The sequence below is a fragment of the Canis lupus genome, chromosome 16 (genome assembly GCF_048164855.1).
Source record: "Canis lupus baileyi chromosome 16, mCanLup2.hap1, whole genome shotgun sequence".
Lineage (NCBI taxonomy): Eukaryota > Metazoa > Chordata > Mammalia > Carnivora > Canidae > Canis > Canis lupus.
Genome location: NC_132853.1, coordinates 16,335,769 through 16,353,657, shown reverse-complemented (window position 1 = coordinate 16,353,657; position 17,889 = coordinate 16,335,769). Strand labels below are relative to the sequence as shown.

Below are 17,889 nucleotides of genomic sequence, written 5' to 3'. Positions count from 1 at the left end.
TGGGAGCCTGGGCTTTGGGGCATTGGTCTGGTTGACCCAAAAACGCTTTTAGTTCTTGCCACTCTAGTTCTTCATGGGCTGGTACCAGGAGGTGCCGGCTCCCTCCCTGGGTGGGATGACAGAAGGGCATTCACGTGGGTCCTTAACACCTCCCAATGTCCTTTAAGCCACACTGACCACAGCTGGGCACCTGAATCCTGGGAATGGCCTGGTTTTGACTGGGGGTGGGGTGGGGGGTGGAGGCAGCTGTGAAAAAGCCTTGGGGCTGGCTTCTCTCTTTCATTCCACCACCCCAGCCCCCAACCCCTGGCCTGGCACCTCACAACCCTAGACAGCTCTCTACCCCAGGAGGCTGCAGTGGCAGTGCTGGGTGTGGCTTTGCAGACTTCTCCCCCCTCACCAAGGCCACCCTTCCCTTGCACCCATCCCAGGCCTGATGTGCACAACCAGGGGAAGTGTCTGCTTCTAGAGCCTGTGCTTCATATCTCTGCTGCCTGCTGTTCTTAGAGCCAGCCCACGTGGGATTCTTTCCTTTGCCGCTGTCATCACCACTGTGCCAGCCCAGAGGCACATGGGGACAGGGGTGGTTGAGTGCCAGGACTGTTCCTCTCCCTGCTTCCTCTCAGGGCCCTTGGGACTCGAGCCATTGCCCTCCCCACTCCCCACCTCCACCCCCCACCCCCTCTAGAGTAGCTGTTCCTTCTCCATGCCCCACCTGCTCTCACTCCTCAAGACAGGTCCAGATGCCTCAGTTACACTTGGAGAGCAGGCTAGGTATGATGGGGGGAAGCCAGAGTCAGATCCCTTGAGAGGGCCACCCTGCTGCCCAAAGACTTCCGCGCACTTGTACAACCTCTCCACACCCTTGCTCGGCCACCTCTGTCTCCCAGGTGTTCCTGATTTGGTGAGGCAGACTCTGCCCAGTGGATTCTGGAGAGAAGAAGCATTCAATAGGAAGCAGCTGGAGGCTCAAGTCTCCCTCTTGCTCTCCCGCCCCATTTGGGAATGCCACCTTGATGGGCAGGCTGGCTGCCCACTCCCCAGGGCCACCTCTCCGGGGTGGGTGTCGAGCAGAGGAGCTGATCCAGAGAGGACCCCGGGGACCGACTCATTCAATGTCTGAGAATACCCAGCTTCTCAATACACCAAAAGAGGGGTGTGTTCTTCCCAGCTCTGGAGGGGCTCCTAGACTCAGGCGGAAGAGCCAGGTTTGATCCCAGCTCCCCCACCTAATAGCAAGGTGGCCCCAGGTGACCTCTCCAACTCGTGTGAATATTAAATGAGATTACAGAGGTAATAGTACCTGGCTAAGCTCCCTGCAGGCGGAGGCTATAACTGCATCCTCCTAGAAATCCAAAAATTGGTCCCTAGGGTGGTCTCACTTTTGATTTTTTTAAAACCTCTGAGAAAAGGACTTAGAGGAATTGCCAGGGACACCCTCGAGTGAGGGCTGAGGCGAATGCTTTTAGGGGGCACCTTGTGTGGGTTCTTCCAGCTTCCCTCACTGCGGGTGCTGCGGACCCCCCATGGCCCCTCACTGCAGCCAAGCCTCTGCCATGGTATGCAGGGGGGTAGTGGTGGTGGCACCCGCTACTCGCTAAGGGTCTAACCCCCAGGCACAGCCTGCTCCCCACGGGCTGGCATGGGAAAGACGGGGGACGGCCTGCTCCTACCCTTGAGGCAGGACCTGAGCTGTGCTGGCTTCAGAGCTAAGATGACCCAGAAAGCACCAGCCTGAATGACTCGATAAGTGTTAGTAGCCCAGCAAAGGGAGGGAAGGTTGGGAAGGGAGCCAGCAAAGCAGAGGCCCGCAGCATTCCCAAAACAGAGAGAAAAGTAGAGATAAGACTTGAGTTTCAGATCTAGGACCCTGACCCGGAAGTTTCCTTAAAAAGCCCTTAATCTCCCTGGCCTCCACATCTCCCCACCCTGGGGCGAGCTGGAGCAATGGCTGTGGTTGAGAGAGATGGCAGTTCTCATGAGAACCTTCCCCCGGAAGGAGGCTCAAGGGCTCCAGGTTCTGCCTGCAGAGCTTAGGGATTGCTGGGAGGGACTTGCAGCACCCCAAGGGCTTCAGTCCAGGGCCTCTGCCTTCCTCTGCTTTTATCTGATTGAGAAGCAGGGAGACTTTGGCATAAGATTTCATTTGGAAAGAAAGGCAGAGAGTGCCCTCTGCTTAAAAAAATAGATAGATAGATAGATAGATAGATAGATAGATAGATAGATAGATAGATAATCTCCATTGATGACTGTTTGTCTGGTCCAAGCTCCTGTTTTTGACAGATGTGGAAACTGAGCCCAGAGGGAAAAAGTGGTTCCTGAGTCGCCAGTGACCAGGCAGGACTCTCAGCCAGGTTCCCTGGCTCCCAGGAGCTTTCTTCTGTTCACTTGGAGCTCAGATTTGGGTGGGAAAAGAACTGGATAATAATAGAGGAGAAGAAAGGCATGCAAGGTTCAGTGGACCCTGACCTACTTTCACACCTTCCTGCCTGAGGCTGTTCTGTCTTCAGCAGGAGGCTTGGGGGTCCCCTGTGGTACTCTGCTTACCACCCCCTCTGACTCACGTGGTGCTGGGAGACCCTGGCCATATACCTCCTTTCTGTGAGAAGGAGTAGGAAAGAGGCCAAGGGAGTCTGGCTCTTGGTCTGGCCATGAGTTTTATGGGGAAGTAATGGAAGGACATATGGTGGGTGTCCTCTGCCCACTCTGTCCCTGGATTGGTTTTGTTTTAGATAAGCAAGATGTTCCCAAAGGCTCAAGTGGATTTTCCAGCCATTTCCACACCATGAAAATCACTAGGGGTTACCAGGGGTGTACCAACAGGACAGTTCTTCTGCAGTGGACAAGTTCTGTGGTTATTTCAGCTCCTCCTGCTTACCTAGAGCCTACCAGCCTGGGGTAGCCAGGCAGAGTGGAGAAGGAGGCCATGTGGGGAACAAGACATGCTTTGACCCGTGCTGCCAAGCGGCACAGGCCCTGGGACATGGGAGGACTGTGCTACACCTGGGGCAGGCCGTGGGGCTGAGCTTCCAGAGCTGCGAGCCCATAGCCCTATGCACAGCTGGTCAGTGAGTTGGGCCCAGGCCCCAAGGAGTTCTGGCCTGAACTGCCCAAAAGAGTCCCGATTGCTGTGACCTTCTTTGAGAGGTGGTCGTTAGACTGGGACCCGCTCAAGGTCCTCCCCACCTTGAATGGGGAGTAGGTGTCTATTCAATGACAAATGAATGAATGAGTCAGTAAGTGAAAGTATAGCATCTAGGCTCAGCTCTATGCTATTGGTATTTGGTGATTTTGAGCAAAGTGTTTCTGTCCCTGGGCCTAATACAGGCCTTGAACATAGCAGACATTCAGTAGGTATGGATGGATAGATAAAATAACATAAATGGGTCTTGCTTTCTCATCCTCTGGAGATCTGTACCCTTCCAGTGCCCTTCCAATGGGTTAGGATAAGTACGCAAAGAGGTGGGAACACACATTAGGGATGCAGGGACTACAGAGCCAGGAATCTTAAGGGGAGTTTTCCATCTTCCTTTCTCTCTCTCTTTTTTTTTAAATAAGATTTTATTTATTTATGCATGAGAGACACAGAGAGATAGAGGCAGAGACATAGGCAGAGGGAGAAGCAGGCTCCATGCAGGGAGCCTGATGTGGGACTCCATCCCCAGACCTGAGTCAAAGGCAGACGCTCAATTGCTGAGCCACCCAGGCATCCCCCATCTTCCTTTCTCACAGTGCCCTGTGATGTGCCACCCTGCCCACCAGTTTGTGCACAGCCTGCATGAGGGCCCCGATCTCTCTGGGCTCCTGAGCACTGCTGGTCCTGCTGGTTCTCTCAGCCTGGACTCCCATGCCAGTCTTTGGGTGGGGACCCCTGTGAACTTCCTTTCTTCAGCCCTCCAGCCTCAGACCCTACCTTGCCCTCCACCACCACCTTGCCCCCCAGCTCTGCTCCTGTGGGGCCTGCTCCATGCTGTGTTCCCTCTGGGGCTGAGAAAGAGCAATCTTGACAGACCTCCTGGTCCTCATCCTCAACACAATCCTAGGCTCCTCTCAGGCTCCCAGTTCCTGTACCCAAACTCTCTAGGTAGCCTGTTGGGGCTCTCATCTTCCCCCCTCACTCCCAGGCTGTCCCCTAGGATGTCTGTGACCTTGGTCTAGCTGGTTGTACAGAAACCCCCTAACCTGATTTAGTGTCATTTGGCTAGAGGAGAAGCGGAGAGAATAAGGGTTCCAATCTGGGCTGGGTGAGAAGACAAAATTCATTCCATTGGGAAAAAGGAGGTCACTCCAGAAAGTGGCAGCAGCATCCCAAAGTTCTGAGAAAGAACCTTCTTCCTCGTGTTCACAGGCTAGAGGATTTGCCTGGAAGCTGTCCCCACCCCCAGCTGTCACCAAGGCAGCACTGGTGGCAGTCCCTGCCTCTCCCGCCCACACATCTCAGGCTGCATATATTCCCTGTTGGCCTTTTTTCCTGCAGTGATGCTGCTGATGATCACTTTTACCTGATTTTGCCTCAGTCCCAGCTGTGGCTGTATGCCTGGCCCCAAGAGCCCCAGGATATACCCCTCCCTGGGTAGAACCCAGGGCCCTGCATGTATCTCCCTGAGGATGGCCCTTCTCATTACTCCTGCAGAGAGCCTGGGGTAGGGGTAGGGAGGCAGGGGAGATGAGGGAGGACAGGACAGTCCACTAGAAATGTTTTTAATTCCAAAGACAGCGACATCTGTTCATGTGGGCCTTCCTGCCTGGGCTCTGTTTATCCAGACAGGGGGCCCTTGCATGTCCTCAGAGGCGGTTTCTGCCAGGTGTGGCTGGATGGAAGGGATGGACGGAGGGAGGAGGGAATGCGGTCCCTTCCTGGGTGGTCAGAACAGCCTGAGCCTAGACCATCCAGCAGAGATGAGAAAGGGTCCATGGTGGGCTGGAAGGTCCAGAATTCAGACCTTTGCTTTTGAGGAACTGACTGGGAACATTTGTCTTGCACACCCCAACCGCCCCCTGCTGCAGCCTGCTCCTATCCTAGACCATTGATTCCGGGAAGGAGTGAGTCAGGCTGAAGGAAGAGAAGGCAAATTTGTGCTGTCCCAGAGAGAGCCCCCAGCCCACGGGGAGGCAGGGAAGATGAACACCTCAAGGGAAGAGCCTCCCAACTCAGCTACCCATCTGCTAAGGCGCTTATGTCACCATGGAGACCAGTTGGCCAGCTTTCACCCAATCGGAGCTTGCTTTACCCAGACGACTATTGAGCCTGGGGCGTCGGGAACAGGATCTGTACTGCCCTCCTTCTCCCACACACCCGGTTAGGGGGGTTGCACACCTTGCAATGCACTCCTCCAATCTGTACCCGATGGCATATGATCCAGATAGAGGGAAGAGAACCTTAGAAAGCCAGCAAGGGGCCAGTTTTGAAGTTAACCAGCTGGTGGTACCAAGCACACTGACATGGTCAGCAATTATAATGGCACCTTACCAGCCAGATACACAAGCAGCAATGGCACATTAGCCAAAGGAATGCAGAGGAAAGCCAGGGTGGATGGCCTATTTCCACAGCTCTTAAGGGCCATGCCAACCCCTCCTCCTCCAGGAAGCCTTCCGTGGTTCCTCTAGCTAGAAATTTTCTCTCCTTTTTCTCAACTGTTATTGTACTTTATCTGTATTGTTCTTATGGCATAAGACTGGGTTTCTTGAAAGCGAAGATGATGCTTTGTCCATCTAGGTATGGCACATGGTAGGTGTATGCTCGGTATGTGCCAAATGCACAAATACTTTACTGCTTCCTGTCAAAAGGTGTTTAAGCCCATGTCTTGGACTGTCAGTTTTATGAAGCACAGGCTTTTGATTCATGTCTGTGATTCCTTTGCCTCCACCCAGGGTTGGACTCAGCCAGGCCCTCAGTTAGTGCCTCTTGAATGAAATGAATGAGTTGGAGAAGTGAAGACTGCAGGAAAGAGCAGAGCGGCCCTGGAGGAAATAGGTGTTGTAACAGCCAGGGTGGGACTGGAGAGAGACTCTTCAGGGTAGACCTGGTGCCCTGGAAAGGGCAGGTGGGGGACAGGTCAGGAAGGGTGGCTCAGGCCTCAGCTGAGCAGGAGACATACTTGTGTCCCTGCGTCTCTGGGCCTCTTTCCTTCCCCCTTGGGGAGTACTGGGCAAGGTGTTATAGACCAAACCTGTATAGCTGCAGTGGCTTTGGGCAACTTTGACTTAGATATGGGGAGGCTCTGTGCAGTGTTGGCAGCCCAGCCATGTCTGTACCGCGTTGGCAGCCCAGCCGTGTCTGTACCGTGTAAAAGCAGGTATGGCATGTGGAGCCCTAGAAAAGATGGAGCTAGCCCAGCCATCCTACAGGGCCCCCAGAGCCCTGCAAAGCTCCAGGACCCCACCTCCACCAGCTAGGCAGAGGGGAGGGCAGGACCAGAGCCTGCTCTACCAGGATATCACGGTGGTGCTGTCAGCCAGACCTTGGTTATGGCCCAGTCCAGCATGGCCTTGGGCAGAGTGCTTGACGTCTCAGTCTCCTTCATTTCCTTGAATGGAAAATGGGGGTGCTGGTACTTACTTCATAAGGTTGAGGAGCATTGAGTTAATCTGTGTGGAAATTTAGCATGGTGTCCATCGCATCACTCATTAAGGGCAGCTCTTACTATGACCAGGTCTCCGTTATCTTTGCAGTGGAGCTGCCAAGGGCTAGCTCTGTGCCCTGACCCACCTGCCCTGGGGTAACCAAGAAATCTAGACTCAGCTCCATTTCCTGAATCTAAAGAATCAGCCACACTTCTGCAAGGCCCAGGGGTCATGAGCACCGATAGCTTTGGAAGAGGCCTGTCGTTCCCCAGCTGCAGATGGGTGACCTCAGGGGAGCACTTTACCTCCCTGAGCTGAAGTCCTCAAAACTCAAAAACAGAGACAGCAACATAAGCATCACAAAAGTTATGAGGCTTAAATGCAATCGAATATCTGAAAGTCTTCTGCATGGGACCTGGCTCATGGGTGGTACCCTGAAAATGTTGGTTTCCTTCCTACTCTGAGCCTAGCGATACATAATGTCACATCCTGGGTGCCTCTGGGTTTGGTGTACCCTAACTATCTGGGGGTTCAGCCCTTTCTCTTTTTCCCCAGGCACCAGACTCTAATTTGATGCTTCACTTCTCACTCTGGTTAGAATGTTTACCAACTTGAGGGTTCAAGAACAAGTTCTTTCTTCTCTGCCTTCTGAGCCATGCAGCGCAGACAAAGTGGCTGATGGCCCCTTTGCCAGTGTGTGTCCGATGCCCCTGGCAGTACAAACCTGTTTTGGGCTTTTCTGCTGAGGTGCACGGGGCCACGGTTAAAAGTGGCCATCAGAGAGGCACCTTTGCCGGGCATTTGTAACCAGTGTCATTCTTGGCTTTTGCTCATGTCCCTGGAGATGGCCCATAATGGCCATTTCCTTCCGGTCCACTGGAGCCCAGAGGCTGCCCTGCTAGGGATCTTCCTTATTCTTCACATTCCCAAGAAGAGGTCTGTGAGTGCCAGTCCACCTGTGTCGGGCTCTGTCACCAAATTGGCATCCAGGGAGGTGCCTTGGGACAGGAGTTGGGAGTTCGGGAGGCAGAACTCCAGGGCAGGGCAGGTCCTTCGCCAGGGCAAGGGCAGTTGCCCCTTGCCGACCCCCTCTGGCTTCCTCCCAAGCCTCCCTTAGGCACCCCGCGGGCCCCCGGGGAGCAGCCTGGTGGTGAAGGGGTTAACCGGGAATCTAGAAGGGAAGGGACTGGATTGTGTTTAGCCGTTTGTCAAACTTTAGTTAGTACTTGGGCTGAGTGAGGGTCCCGAGCCGGAGCCAGCCTGCCAAGAGTTAAAACCCAGAGATTGGGATTTTCGGAGGGGCAGCCGCCGGCGCCTCCTTTGAGTCACTTCCTTTGGTGGGGCCGGGTGCACCCTCCGGGGCGTCCCTGCAAGCCTCGCGGGGACCAGCAGGCGGAGGAGAGGGCCCAGGCCGCGCGGGTCCGCTCCTCCGGGAGGCCGTCTCCGGGGAGGGAGGGGGGGAGGGAGGGGGGAGGGAGGGAGGAGGAAGCCGCGCCTCCCACCACGCGCTGCCCTGCCGGCTCGTAGCGGTCCCGGCCCCGGGGGCTGAGCACTCGGCGCCCCTCCGGCTCCTCCGCGTTCGCCGCTCCCGCCCAGCCCGGCTCCGGCTCCGCGGGCCAGTCCCGGGCCGGGCCAGGCGCTGCCGCCGCCGGCATGACCGACGTTCTGCCTCAGCCGGATTGCAGCCTGAAGGCGGTGTGTGAGCCTCTGGAGCGCTGCTGCCTGGATCGGCTGGACGAGCCGGGGAGCAAGCGGCCCCCCAACACAGGCGCCCGGCTCTGGGGCCGCGTGCGCAGCAAGCTGCTCCGCCAAAAGGTGCGAGCGGGGTGGGGTGGGGGGACCGAGTGGTGGGAGGGCTGGGGACTGCTGGGGCCGCTGTTTCCCCACCCTCCTTGGAGACCCGTGACTGCTCCTGCCTGGTTATGGAGTCCTAGGACGGAGGCCGGGGTACGGTGCGGGTCCGCTCTAAGTGGCCGTGAATTGATGATTAATGCTGTTGCCACCCCCACCCCCCACCCCAGCTGCTTTCTCTTCATCTGTCCCTGTGTCAGGAAAAGGGGGGTTGTCTCCTGTGGGAGAGAACCCTCTGGCTCCTTTCTGAGTCTATACAGGTGGGAAAGTGAGTGGTTAAGCAGGAGTCTCCTGGGTCTCAGTCACCCCCAGCCCCAACTGGACCCCCTTCCCGAACCCAGTGGACATTGCTGGCTGCCCCTTTACTGAGGGGCACTGGTAGAGGCATCTCAACACCACTGACCATGTAAGACTTCTTTGTATGGGGTTGAGGGCATCATGCCCCACCAAGGAGGAAGGGAGGGTCGTGTGGAGGTAGTGGAGCTGCTGAGTCTCGGGCTCCAGCATCCAGGGGGATGCCTCATCAGGGACCACCCAGACAACTGCTGGCCCAGTGCCAGCTAGGCACCAGTGTGCCAGGGGTTCCCTGACCCAGCAGGCAGCTCAGACCAACCTGGGCCAGGGCCGACTGCCAGTCCTGCAGCTGGACAGGCCACCTTGGGGCTGTCTTTGGGCCCTGGCACAGGGTGTCCAAGGAAGAACCAGACCCAGCACCTAGAACACAGTAAGCACTTGATAACTGCAGCCTGAACTAAATGCCTAAGCAAGATGTCATGGGGTGCTTGTCCTGGCTGGCAAGGGCCATGCCCATCCTTCAATGGAGGCTTTGGCTATTCCCTGTGGCGGATGGAGATTTGCAAACCATCTTGTCGCTCAGAGGAGGGGTAACCCTCCGTGCGAGTCCTCCATGCCAGCCAGCACCTGCCAAGAGGAAGCGATCCCGGGCCTATTGGCTCCTTGCCAAGTTTCACCCCCTGCTAGTAGGGCATACTTGACCTTCCAGAGGTGACATCAGTCCTGGAAAGTGCTGGGCAGGGCAGCAACTTGAGCTGTCCTGCATTGGCCCCTGTGTCACCTTCAGCATCTCTAGGGACCAGGCTAGCAGAGCTCTGCTGGCTTCAGCTGCTACCAGAGCCCCTCTGTGCTGAGGCAGCTGTCTGTGCCCGGCAGCAAGGAGCCGTCCCTTCCCTGCACACCCCCCTGTCCCCTAGCCCCTGCTGAGGCCAGCAGATACCAGCCCAGAGCTCATTGTCCACTCCCAAACCTCAGGGCTGGCAAGAAACTGACCTGGCAGGTCCCTGGCCTGCTGCCAGCCAAACAGAGGCATTCCACCTTCCTGTCCTTTGGGGGAGGTGCTGGCAAATAAGGGGCAACTTTTAAACCCCAAAAATCCCAGACTTTTTTCTTTCCCTGTGCGTTTGTGACTGGCAGATCTAAGAATCCACTTTGGATTTCTTTAGCCAGTTTTGCCTCTGGTGGCCTCATGTATCTGCAAGTCTGACTGTGCCTTCTGGGCAAGGGCAGTGGGCCAGCCAGGTGCTTGACTGCTGAGCCCACTGGCATCAGTGCTACTGCGGGGTGACTCTGGCCCTGGGGTACCCCTATGAGGCAGAGGTCCAGGCCCCTAGCTCCTGCCGTGTGACAAAGTGTGTCAGTGTCACAGACACAAGGGTCTGCGTGGTGGGCCATTCACTCACCCTGTTGTGCCCAGGCCAGTGGGCAAGCAGGGAGACTTGCAGAGCCAGCCTGCTTCCTGCTCCCCTTCTTTCCTCGCCTGCTCCCCCCTGCCCCCCCCCCTCCCCGCCTGCATTAACCTATTTGTTTTGGTGCCATAGGCTCAGGCTCAGGCTGGCTGCCAGCTAGGGGGCTGGGACCAGGCAGCAGCTTAGGCGGCCTGGGGGAAGGGCACCAGGTACCGCCCAGCCTGGCAGGAGGGGTCACCCATTAACCCTCACCAGCTTCGCCCTGAGATGTGATGCTCTGGATGCCAGGACACTGTGGCCCTCCTAGTCCCATTTCACTAAAGATTCTTTACATTAAAGGCTGGAGGGGGGTCATGAATGTGACTCATCTGGGAACCCCATGCTAAAGAATCTTTTCAGATGGAAGAGCCCTGGGATCAACCTGGGGGTCCCTGGCCCTGGGGGTCTGCTGTTGCTTGGACAGGCTCTCCTTTGGGGCTCGGGGTGGTTCTTGCGCCCAAGAAAGTTCTGGGGCTGAAGCCTCCTTCTGGCCTCTGACTTGGCAGTTGGTTTGTTGTGCAAGCGTTGAGCAGAGGAGACACGTGGCATGGGGTTTGTGGGTTCTGCCGGTGCTCTCGGCACTTCACATTTCTACTTTCCTTTTCCTGTATTTTTTCCCTTAATTTTCAATTCTTAAATTTTTTGCCTCAAAGCACACAGAGACCAGGCTAGGTGCCTGTTCTTCCTGCCCTCCCACCTGCTTCTGGATCCTTAGGTAGGACTGGAGAGGCTGAAGGAGGAGTCCCATCCCCTGTCCCCCAAAGTGTCTAAAGGCTCTCATGGGGTCATTGTGGGAACCATAGAAAGGCTAGCAGGACCCCGTGAGGCCAAGGCCAAGCTGGAAGCATTTGGGGTGGGTGTGTCTGGAGGCAGGGCCCAGAGGAGTAGGGGAGAGTGGAGGTCAGTTCCTGATGACCTTGTCTCTGCTTGAGGGGTTGCCATGTGGGGCTGAGAATTCCCTGCATCAGAACTTCTGTCCAGAAGCTAGAGACCAGAAGGGCAAATGGAAGCATTTCCTGCTGAACCACAGAGTGACTCCAGCTGCTCTGTGACGGGGTTTGCTTCCCCATACTTAAGAGGAGAGTCAGAGGTCTTGCCTGAGGAGGGACAGGATAGGCAGCCCCCCCCCCCCGCCTTTGGGCCATTTGTCTGAGAAACCTTAGGGCTCAGGAGGGTCCCTTTCTTGCCGTCTTGACTGCGACTGCCAGACAGCTCCTGGCCCCTCCGAGAGTCTGTCATTTAACTTGACAGTTCTTCCTAACAGGTAGCACCAGGTATGTAAACTGTGTGTACACCCCCTAGGCTTACCTGCCATTTGCTGGCCATTCAAGGTGTTGAGGGTACAAGGGTGCTAGGCTGTCAGACGTAGATATGTCTTGGGCTTATTAATTTTATTTCATGATCTGGCTCTGGGCATCAAGAAAGATCTTGAAACCTTACGTGGGAGACATCTATCCTGCCCTGGCTGTCCGCACTCGGCCCTGCTCCCTTCCCCTGCCCCGCCCCTCTCTGCCTTATCTGCTGGAGGGAAGGGACCCTGGCTTGTATGGTAACCATTCATATGCCCACTTGCACCCCTCTGGCAATCCCTCAGCTGTAGGAAAGCGACAGTAGCAGCTCTCCCTTGAGCTGGAGATGCCTACAGCTGGCCCGTTTCCCCCTGGGCCTCTGCAAGAGCCAGGATTGTAACTAGGCTGGTTGGAGAGTGGGAATGGAGAGCAGAGCCGCTTCCCTGCATCCCCACGACCATTCTCATAGCACTTGCTCACTCCCTAGAGTGAGAGGCTCTTACTTCTCCGGCCACATGACTGGTTTCCTGACCGCCAGTGCCCCTACTTCTCTACTAAGCTAGCTCCCAAGAGACCTGTTTGATTTCCCCAGAGCAGGGATCCTCAACTCTGAGAATCTCCTAGAGGTTATGGATCCTCCATGTAGAGAGCCACCTGTCTGTACAGTTGTATGCTGTTTTAGATCAGGGTCACAAAACCCCTACTCTGAGTGTGGCTGGCAGGGTGCTGGGGAGGTTAGAGAGGGCATTGGCCTCTCCAATATCTCTGTGGCCCACAGGTGGCTTGGTCAGGCAGCCATGCTGGGCTTGGTGCCCCAGTGTTTAGATGGCCTTGGACCAGCAGGAACTGAGCCTGCCAACCAGTGTGGTTCCTGAAAGGCCAAAGCTGTTGGAGCCCAGTGTTGCAGTAGTATCCAGAGGCAGAGAGGCCTCAGGAGGGCAACATTTTGGAAAGAGCCCAGAAACTTCTGCAGGTGCTGGTTCGGGGAAGTTGCCAGGCTTTGGTCAGGGAGCACGCCCAGCCCACTGCTGCGTGGCCTTGTCAGCTGCCCAAATTGTTGGGAGCAGGTCAGCAGGCGGTTTTTGGCTTCCTTTTCCCTATCAGGTAGCACTGGGGACCTGAAGAGTATTTGTGTTCCAGCGGCTCCCTAACACCTAGAGGAACGCACATTCTCGCATGTCGAGAACCTGCATGCCCAATCCCTGGGAGAAACCAGAGTCCGTCCAGAATCCCAGTGAGCCTTAGTTTAAGGCCTCATTGTCCTTTGTCCCTAGGGTATGCTTAGAAAGAAGAAAAGCCACCCTGAGCACTGCCCTTGGGATTCTTCCGCAGAGGGGCTGGGAGGGCACCGTAACCCCGCAGTGATTTCCTCAGCTCTGCTTTGGCTGAGAGTGGAACTTATGCCTCGGCCAGGAGCTAGAACCACCTGTGTCCCGGACAGTGATCCCTGCCAAGGTTGGTGCCTCAGATGGGCACAGCCAGAGCAATGACAGCCACAGCTCTGCTTCCCATCGCATGCATTAAGCCTTCTTTGTGCTCTGGCCCCCTCCTTGGAGCACCTACACCCCTCAGGCTCACATGGCATAGGGTGTTAGAGACTCTACCAGGCTAGTAGGAGTCAAGGGGCCTTATTTTTCTAACCCTGAGTCTGCTGTCTTTACTGGCTGTGTGACCGTGAGCAAATCTCTTCACCTTTCTAGTTCTCTGGCATCAGTATCATGAAGGAGCTGAACAGGATGATCTCCTAGATCCAGCTCATATGATGATGTTGGCCATGTCTCAAGATTCCTGTTCCTAAGCCTTAAACTCTCAACACACTGGGAAAGTCTGGGTGGGAGAGGTCACAGGGCTGCCCCTGGGCCAAGGCCAGCCATTCACTGAACACAGCAGAAGAGAAGTGAGCAGGAATGTGGGGCTTCTTGACCCCTGTCCTGAAGGAGCTTTGGTGGAAAGGCATTGCTTTCTCCATATCCCACATCCCATTTCATTCATTCGGTCCCTGAGTATCGATGGGTACCTTACATGTACTGGGCACGCCACAGGTGGGAGGCAAAGAGCCCTTAATCTCATGGAACATTTTGTCTACAGAAGGGTCAGGCAATAAATAAGATCACGTCAAGCTGGACAAGTGCTGGGAAAAAAATAAAATTGGGTAATGGACTAGGGAGTAATGGGGAAGGAGTAGCCTTGCTGGAAGAGGTAATTTCGAACCAAGATTTAAGTGACAAGAGGATTCTGGGGGCACCTTGGTAGCCCAGTTGGTCAAGTGTGCAACTCTTATTTTCAGCTCAGGTTGTGATTTCAGGGTTGTGAGGTCAAGCCCTCTGTCAGGCTCCACGCTCATCACAGAGTCCGCTTAAGTCTTTCTCTCTCTCTCTCATTCCCTCTGCCCCTCCCCACCAATAAATAAATTAAAAAAAAAAAAAAAAGAAAAGAAAGAAAGAAAAGAACAATTCTGGAAAGATCCAGGACAGGCATTCCAGGCAGAGGAACTATCAAGGTAAAAACTCTGTGGCTGGTGGGGTGGCCATGACGTCTTCAGAAGCAGACAGAGGCCACGGGCGAGGGTAGGAGGTCACTCTGGTTGGAGCAGGCAGTGGCCGGATGGGGTAGGACCTTGTAGGCCACAGCAAAGAGTTCAGCTTTTAATCAAAGTGCAGCGGGAAGCTGCTGGGGAGCTTAAGCCTGGTTTTAGTGATGCTGTCAAGTTTTGAGCACTGGCGGAGTCCCAGACGTCATTCTCAGCCTGTGCCGTGAGAGGTGATAACCTATGCAGAGTTATTATTATCTACTCTGCTTTGCATGCAGAAACTGAGGCTCAGAGAGTGACCCAGAAGGACTGGAGTGGCTCCATGCAGGAGCTGCCACCCAAACCCGGCTCTCAGCTGGTGGGCCGCCCTGCCTGGGTGGAGAGCCAGAGCCCCATGGGGGTCTTCGGCTCTTCTTAGCTGCCTGATTGTCTAGGTGCTCATGGAGCCCATCAGGGTCAGGGCTGGATGCCCTGGATGGGTGCCTTCCTGCCTGGGGTACCCAGCTTAGCACGCTGTTCAGAGAAACGAGCGGTTACTTTTAGTGCTGTCTAGTGAACGTGGGACTCTCAGCATGTGGGACCAGGGCCAGGGCTGAGAGGTCCTCAGAGCAGGCCCAGGACATGGAATCGCCAGGGCTGCTCATTCCCAGGGACAGCTCTATGCCCAGATCGCATTCCTGGCCTGGGCAGGGAGGATGAGGTCAGCTTCAGACCAGGACTTTCTTTTCTTTCTTCTTCTTTTTTTTTTTTTTTTTTTTTTTTTCAGAGCAGGACTTTCATAATGCTCACCGAAGTACTCCAAGTCCAGAGGGAGGCCACGGAGCCCACGGTGCTCCCACAGGCCCTTAGCTTTCCCATGGCAATGAGCATGAAGCTTCCTGCTTGGGACCTCAGCCTCCCACTCCCAACTTTGGAGATGAGCCCCTCTGGGCTGCCTCAGTGTTGCTCTGGCCCTGGCCAGGGTGACCCTCCCATCATTACCCTGGTGCCCCCGACATGGCCCTGAGCTGAGGCGAGTCAGCTTCCTGTTTGTCTGAGACCTGGTTCTGGGGCGAAGTGTCCAGATTATGTGAAGCAGGGAAGGTGGTGGGGTGCGGACAGCACTGAGGAAGACAGGGCCTCAGGGCTCTGGGAGAGATGCACCCAGCTTTGGGGGCCTCCCGAAGCAGCCCAGGTTTGAGTGCCATCTGCAGCCATGCCTGGCCCAAGGACTAAAAGTGTGGCAGGCTCAGAGCAGACTGAGGCTCTGGATTGCCAAGTGCTGGGGCAGGCAGGTCACAGTGGGTGCTATGAGGCTAACCTGGCTTCAATAAAAGCCTCATTCAGAGCTGCTAAACCCTTTCCATATGTGGGCCTGTAAGAACTTCAAAGTCCAGGGAGGGTGGGGGGAGGGGAGGCATGATCCTGGACTTGCATATAGTCAGCACAGGCCTGTCATTGGGCTGCCCTGGGAGAGGGGGCCTGACCCTGCAGGGTGAGGGCCGGCGGGGCAGAGCTTGCCTGGCCTAATCATGGGGGAGCCAGCCTCTTGGAAAATGGGGTGATTTAACGGATCCTGAGTGTGGTCTTCTCCAGACCAGCTGCTGAGCTGAAAGGCAGGATTTAGGCCCTGGCATCCCCCCTCCCCCTCCACCCTGCCTCTTTGAGTTTCTCTCAGAGCAGCCACGTTGACGGAATCCTCCAGTACCCTTCCCAAGAGGGAGGAGAGGCAGGCCTTGGCAGCTCCCTATTCCCCCCGTTGCCAGCCCTACCATGCCTCTCACGCCTGTGGTCTGTCCCAATGACAGACTGGCTTTGGCATTCCAAGGGGACCCAGCCCAGAGCATGTGGACACACTTGAGGGAGGGCAGGAAAAAGCCAACCCAGTACCGCCACCGTGGCCACTGGCCTGGGAGCCACAGGAAGTGTACCCCCGTCAGATGGGACACCTGGCTCAGAGCCTGGTCTCCACAGCGCAGCACTCAGCCTCTGGCAGGCATCTCCAGAAGCACAGCCAGCTATCTCTACCTTCCATTCGGTATCCCGTTCACCTCTGACGGTGACAACTCCAGTATACTAGATTTATTGCCCTTTTTGTTAAAGCATTTATTTTTATTAGCCCTAGAAACAACTGGCTTCAAGAGAGGTCCATACCACCTCCCCAGGTCAGGCCGAGGATGCCAGGCCCCAGACTCAGAAAGCCTAGGGTAGAGCAGTGCTGGAGTGAAAGAAAGCAGGAAGCCAGGCCCATGGAGGCAGGAGGTCAGGGATCAAGTAGGCTCCTCAGGACCTCAGGCCTGTGCTGTAGAAGTGACAGAGTGAGGATCTGAGGAAAGGGGCTCGGTGCCAAGGGGCTCTTGTGGAGGAGGGGAAGTGGAGGCCTGGGAGCCCCCGTGTTACATCCCAAAGTAACACACTGATGGCTGTGCCTCCCCGCTGCTGGTTCCATCTGGTAAGCCCCACTGCCCACGGACAAGACACATGTGAGGGTGTGGGGGATGGCAGCAGCAGAAGACTTTGGGGCAAGCTGCAGGGCTGCAGGAGTGCAGTACAGTGGGAAGGCCACGGCCCATGTTTGAACACGGACTGTGTCATCTACCCAGGAGAGCAAGAATGGGGACCCCAAACTCGCTGGTGCCTCTGAGACCCCAGGCCCTGGGAGGTGGCCATGAAGGAGGCCAGAGGGAAGGAGGTGCACTGAGGTCACCTGCCCCAGGCCGGCGAGAAAGCAGCAAGAAGGAAGGGCTTAGGCCTGAGGCTCCCTAAGGATGTTCCTGGAGGAACCAGGTGCACCCACCATCCAGAGGATGCCTCCCCTGCCCTCCTGTTCTTGGATCCTTTCCAAGCCCCTGCAAGGCCACTGGGGTTTCCTGTCCTAGACTCGAGGCTGGTCAAGCAGCTCCCCAACCACCTGCCAGATTCTCTTTGAGAAAGTGTCTCCATCTCCTTATGTGGGCTCAGGATTTCGCTGCAGATGACCTGGTGAGTCTCTTGTGGATATGGTTCCAAAGGTCAGCCGTGTCTCCTGGGCAGAGGGTTGCACATGCAGCCATGACCTGACTGAGTCTAAATGCAAAGGCAAACAGAACATAACTGAGCTGCTCCTGGCGGCATGGATGGCACACTTGTTCATAACTTTCTCCAGGATGTCCTATGGCTCATTTCTGTCTCCTGCCTGCTCCCTACTTTGGGGGAGCCCCAACTGTATATTACCTGTGGGGTGAAGGAAGGGCCCTCTGGAGGTCTCCCCCAGCCTGGCCTTCGCAGCCCCATCTATCTCCCCGCCTTGGGTGATCTGGCCTCGCCGAGGTACGCACTCCGTAGGGCTGGTGGTAGTGGCACCTGTCTGTTGGGACCGGACGGTAAGCAGTCAGGTATTCGCGTCCACTGACATCCTGGGGGCTGGCTCTTCCACCCCCAGCACTAATCTAATCAGGAAATAGCAAGTCCACATTTCCCAGGGGTTATAAATAGCCACAGCAGCTCAGGCAGCATCATTTCTCTGGAAAATGTGCCATGTCCCTCTCTACTCCTCACCCTCCCTTTTCTGTATTTAAATGACGTCCTAAAAATAGATTTGGTTTCTGGAGGCTGCTGGCCTGCCTGGAGGGAGACAGAACTTCATTGTCGGGGCACCAGGGCCGCACCTGCTAAGGGCACCCAGGATATGGCGGTGGTGGGGACTCACAGTAAAACACAGGACTGCCGCCTTACTCAGCCCTGGCCTCGGACCCGTGAAGTGTGCGAAGCAACAGCAGAGGGTGCCAGCAGGCTGCAAAGGGACAGTGTCTCGGTGTACCAGGAAGGCAGAGGAGAACCGAAGGCCTGAGTTCTCCAAGGAAAGCTTCCCAGAAGAAGCAGGGCAAGAACTGGGCCTTTGCATCAGAAGTTGCTTTTTCTGCATCTCCCATTCCCCCCAGGAAAATGTAAGGTT

The 17,889-nt window shown here is 55.8% G+C and overlaps 1 protein-coding gene across 7 annotated transcripts in view; it reads left to right on the top strand.

Annotated features, from left to right (window-relative positions):
• The window catches only part of ABR (ABR activator of RhoGEF and GTPase), a 186,487-nt gene that overhangs the window by 156,077 nt on the left and 12,521 nt on the right, over window positions 1-17,889 (top strand). The window contains exon 1 of one of the 7 annotated variants that reach the window (XM_072779157.1): window positions 8,093-8,379. The exons of the other annotated variants lie outside the window; for them this stretch is intronic. Coding sequence (XP_072635258.1) covers window positions 8,218-8,379 — 162 coding nt within the window. The 5' untranslated portion in view covers window positions 8,093-8,217. Of the gene's footprint in view, window positions 1-8,092; window positions 8,380-17,889 lie in introns of those variants that run through there. 7 annotated transcript variants of the gene reach the window in all.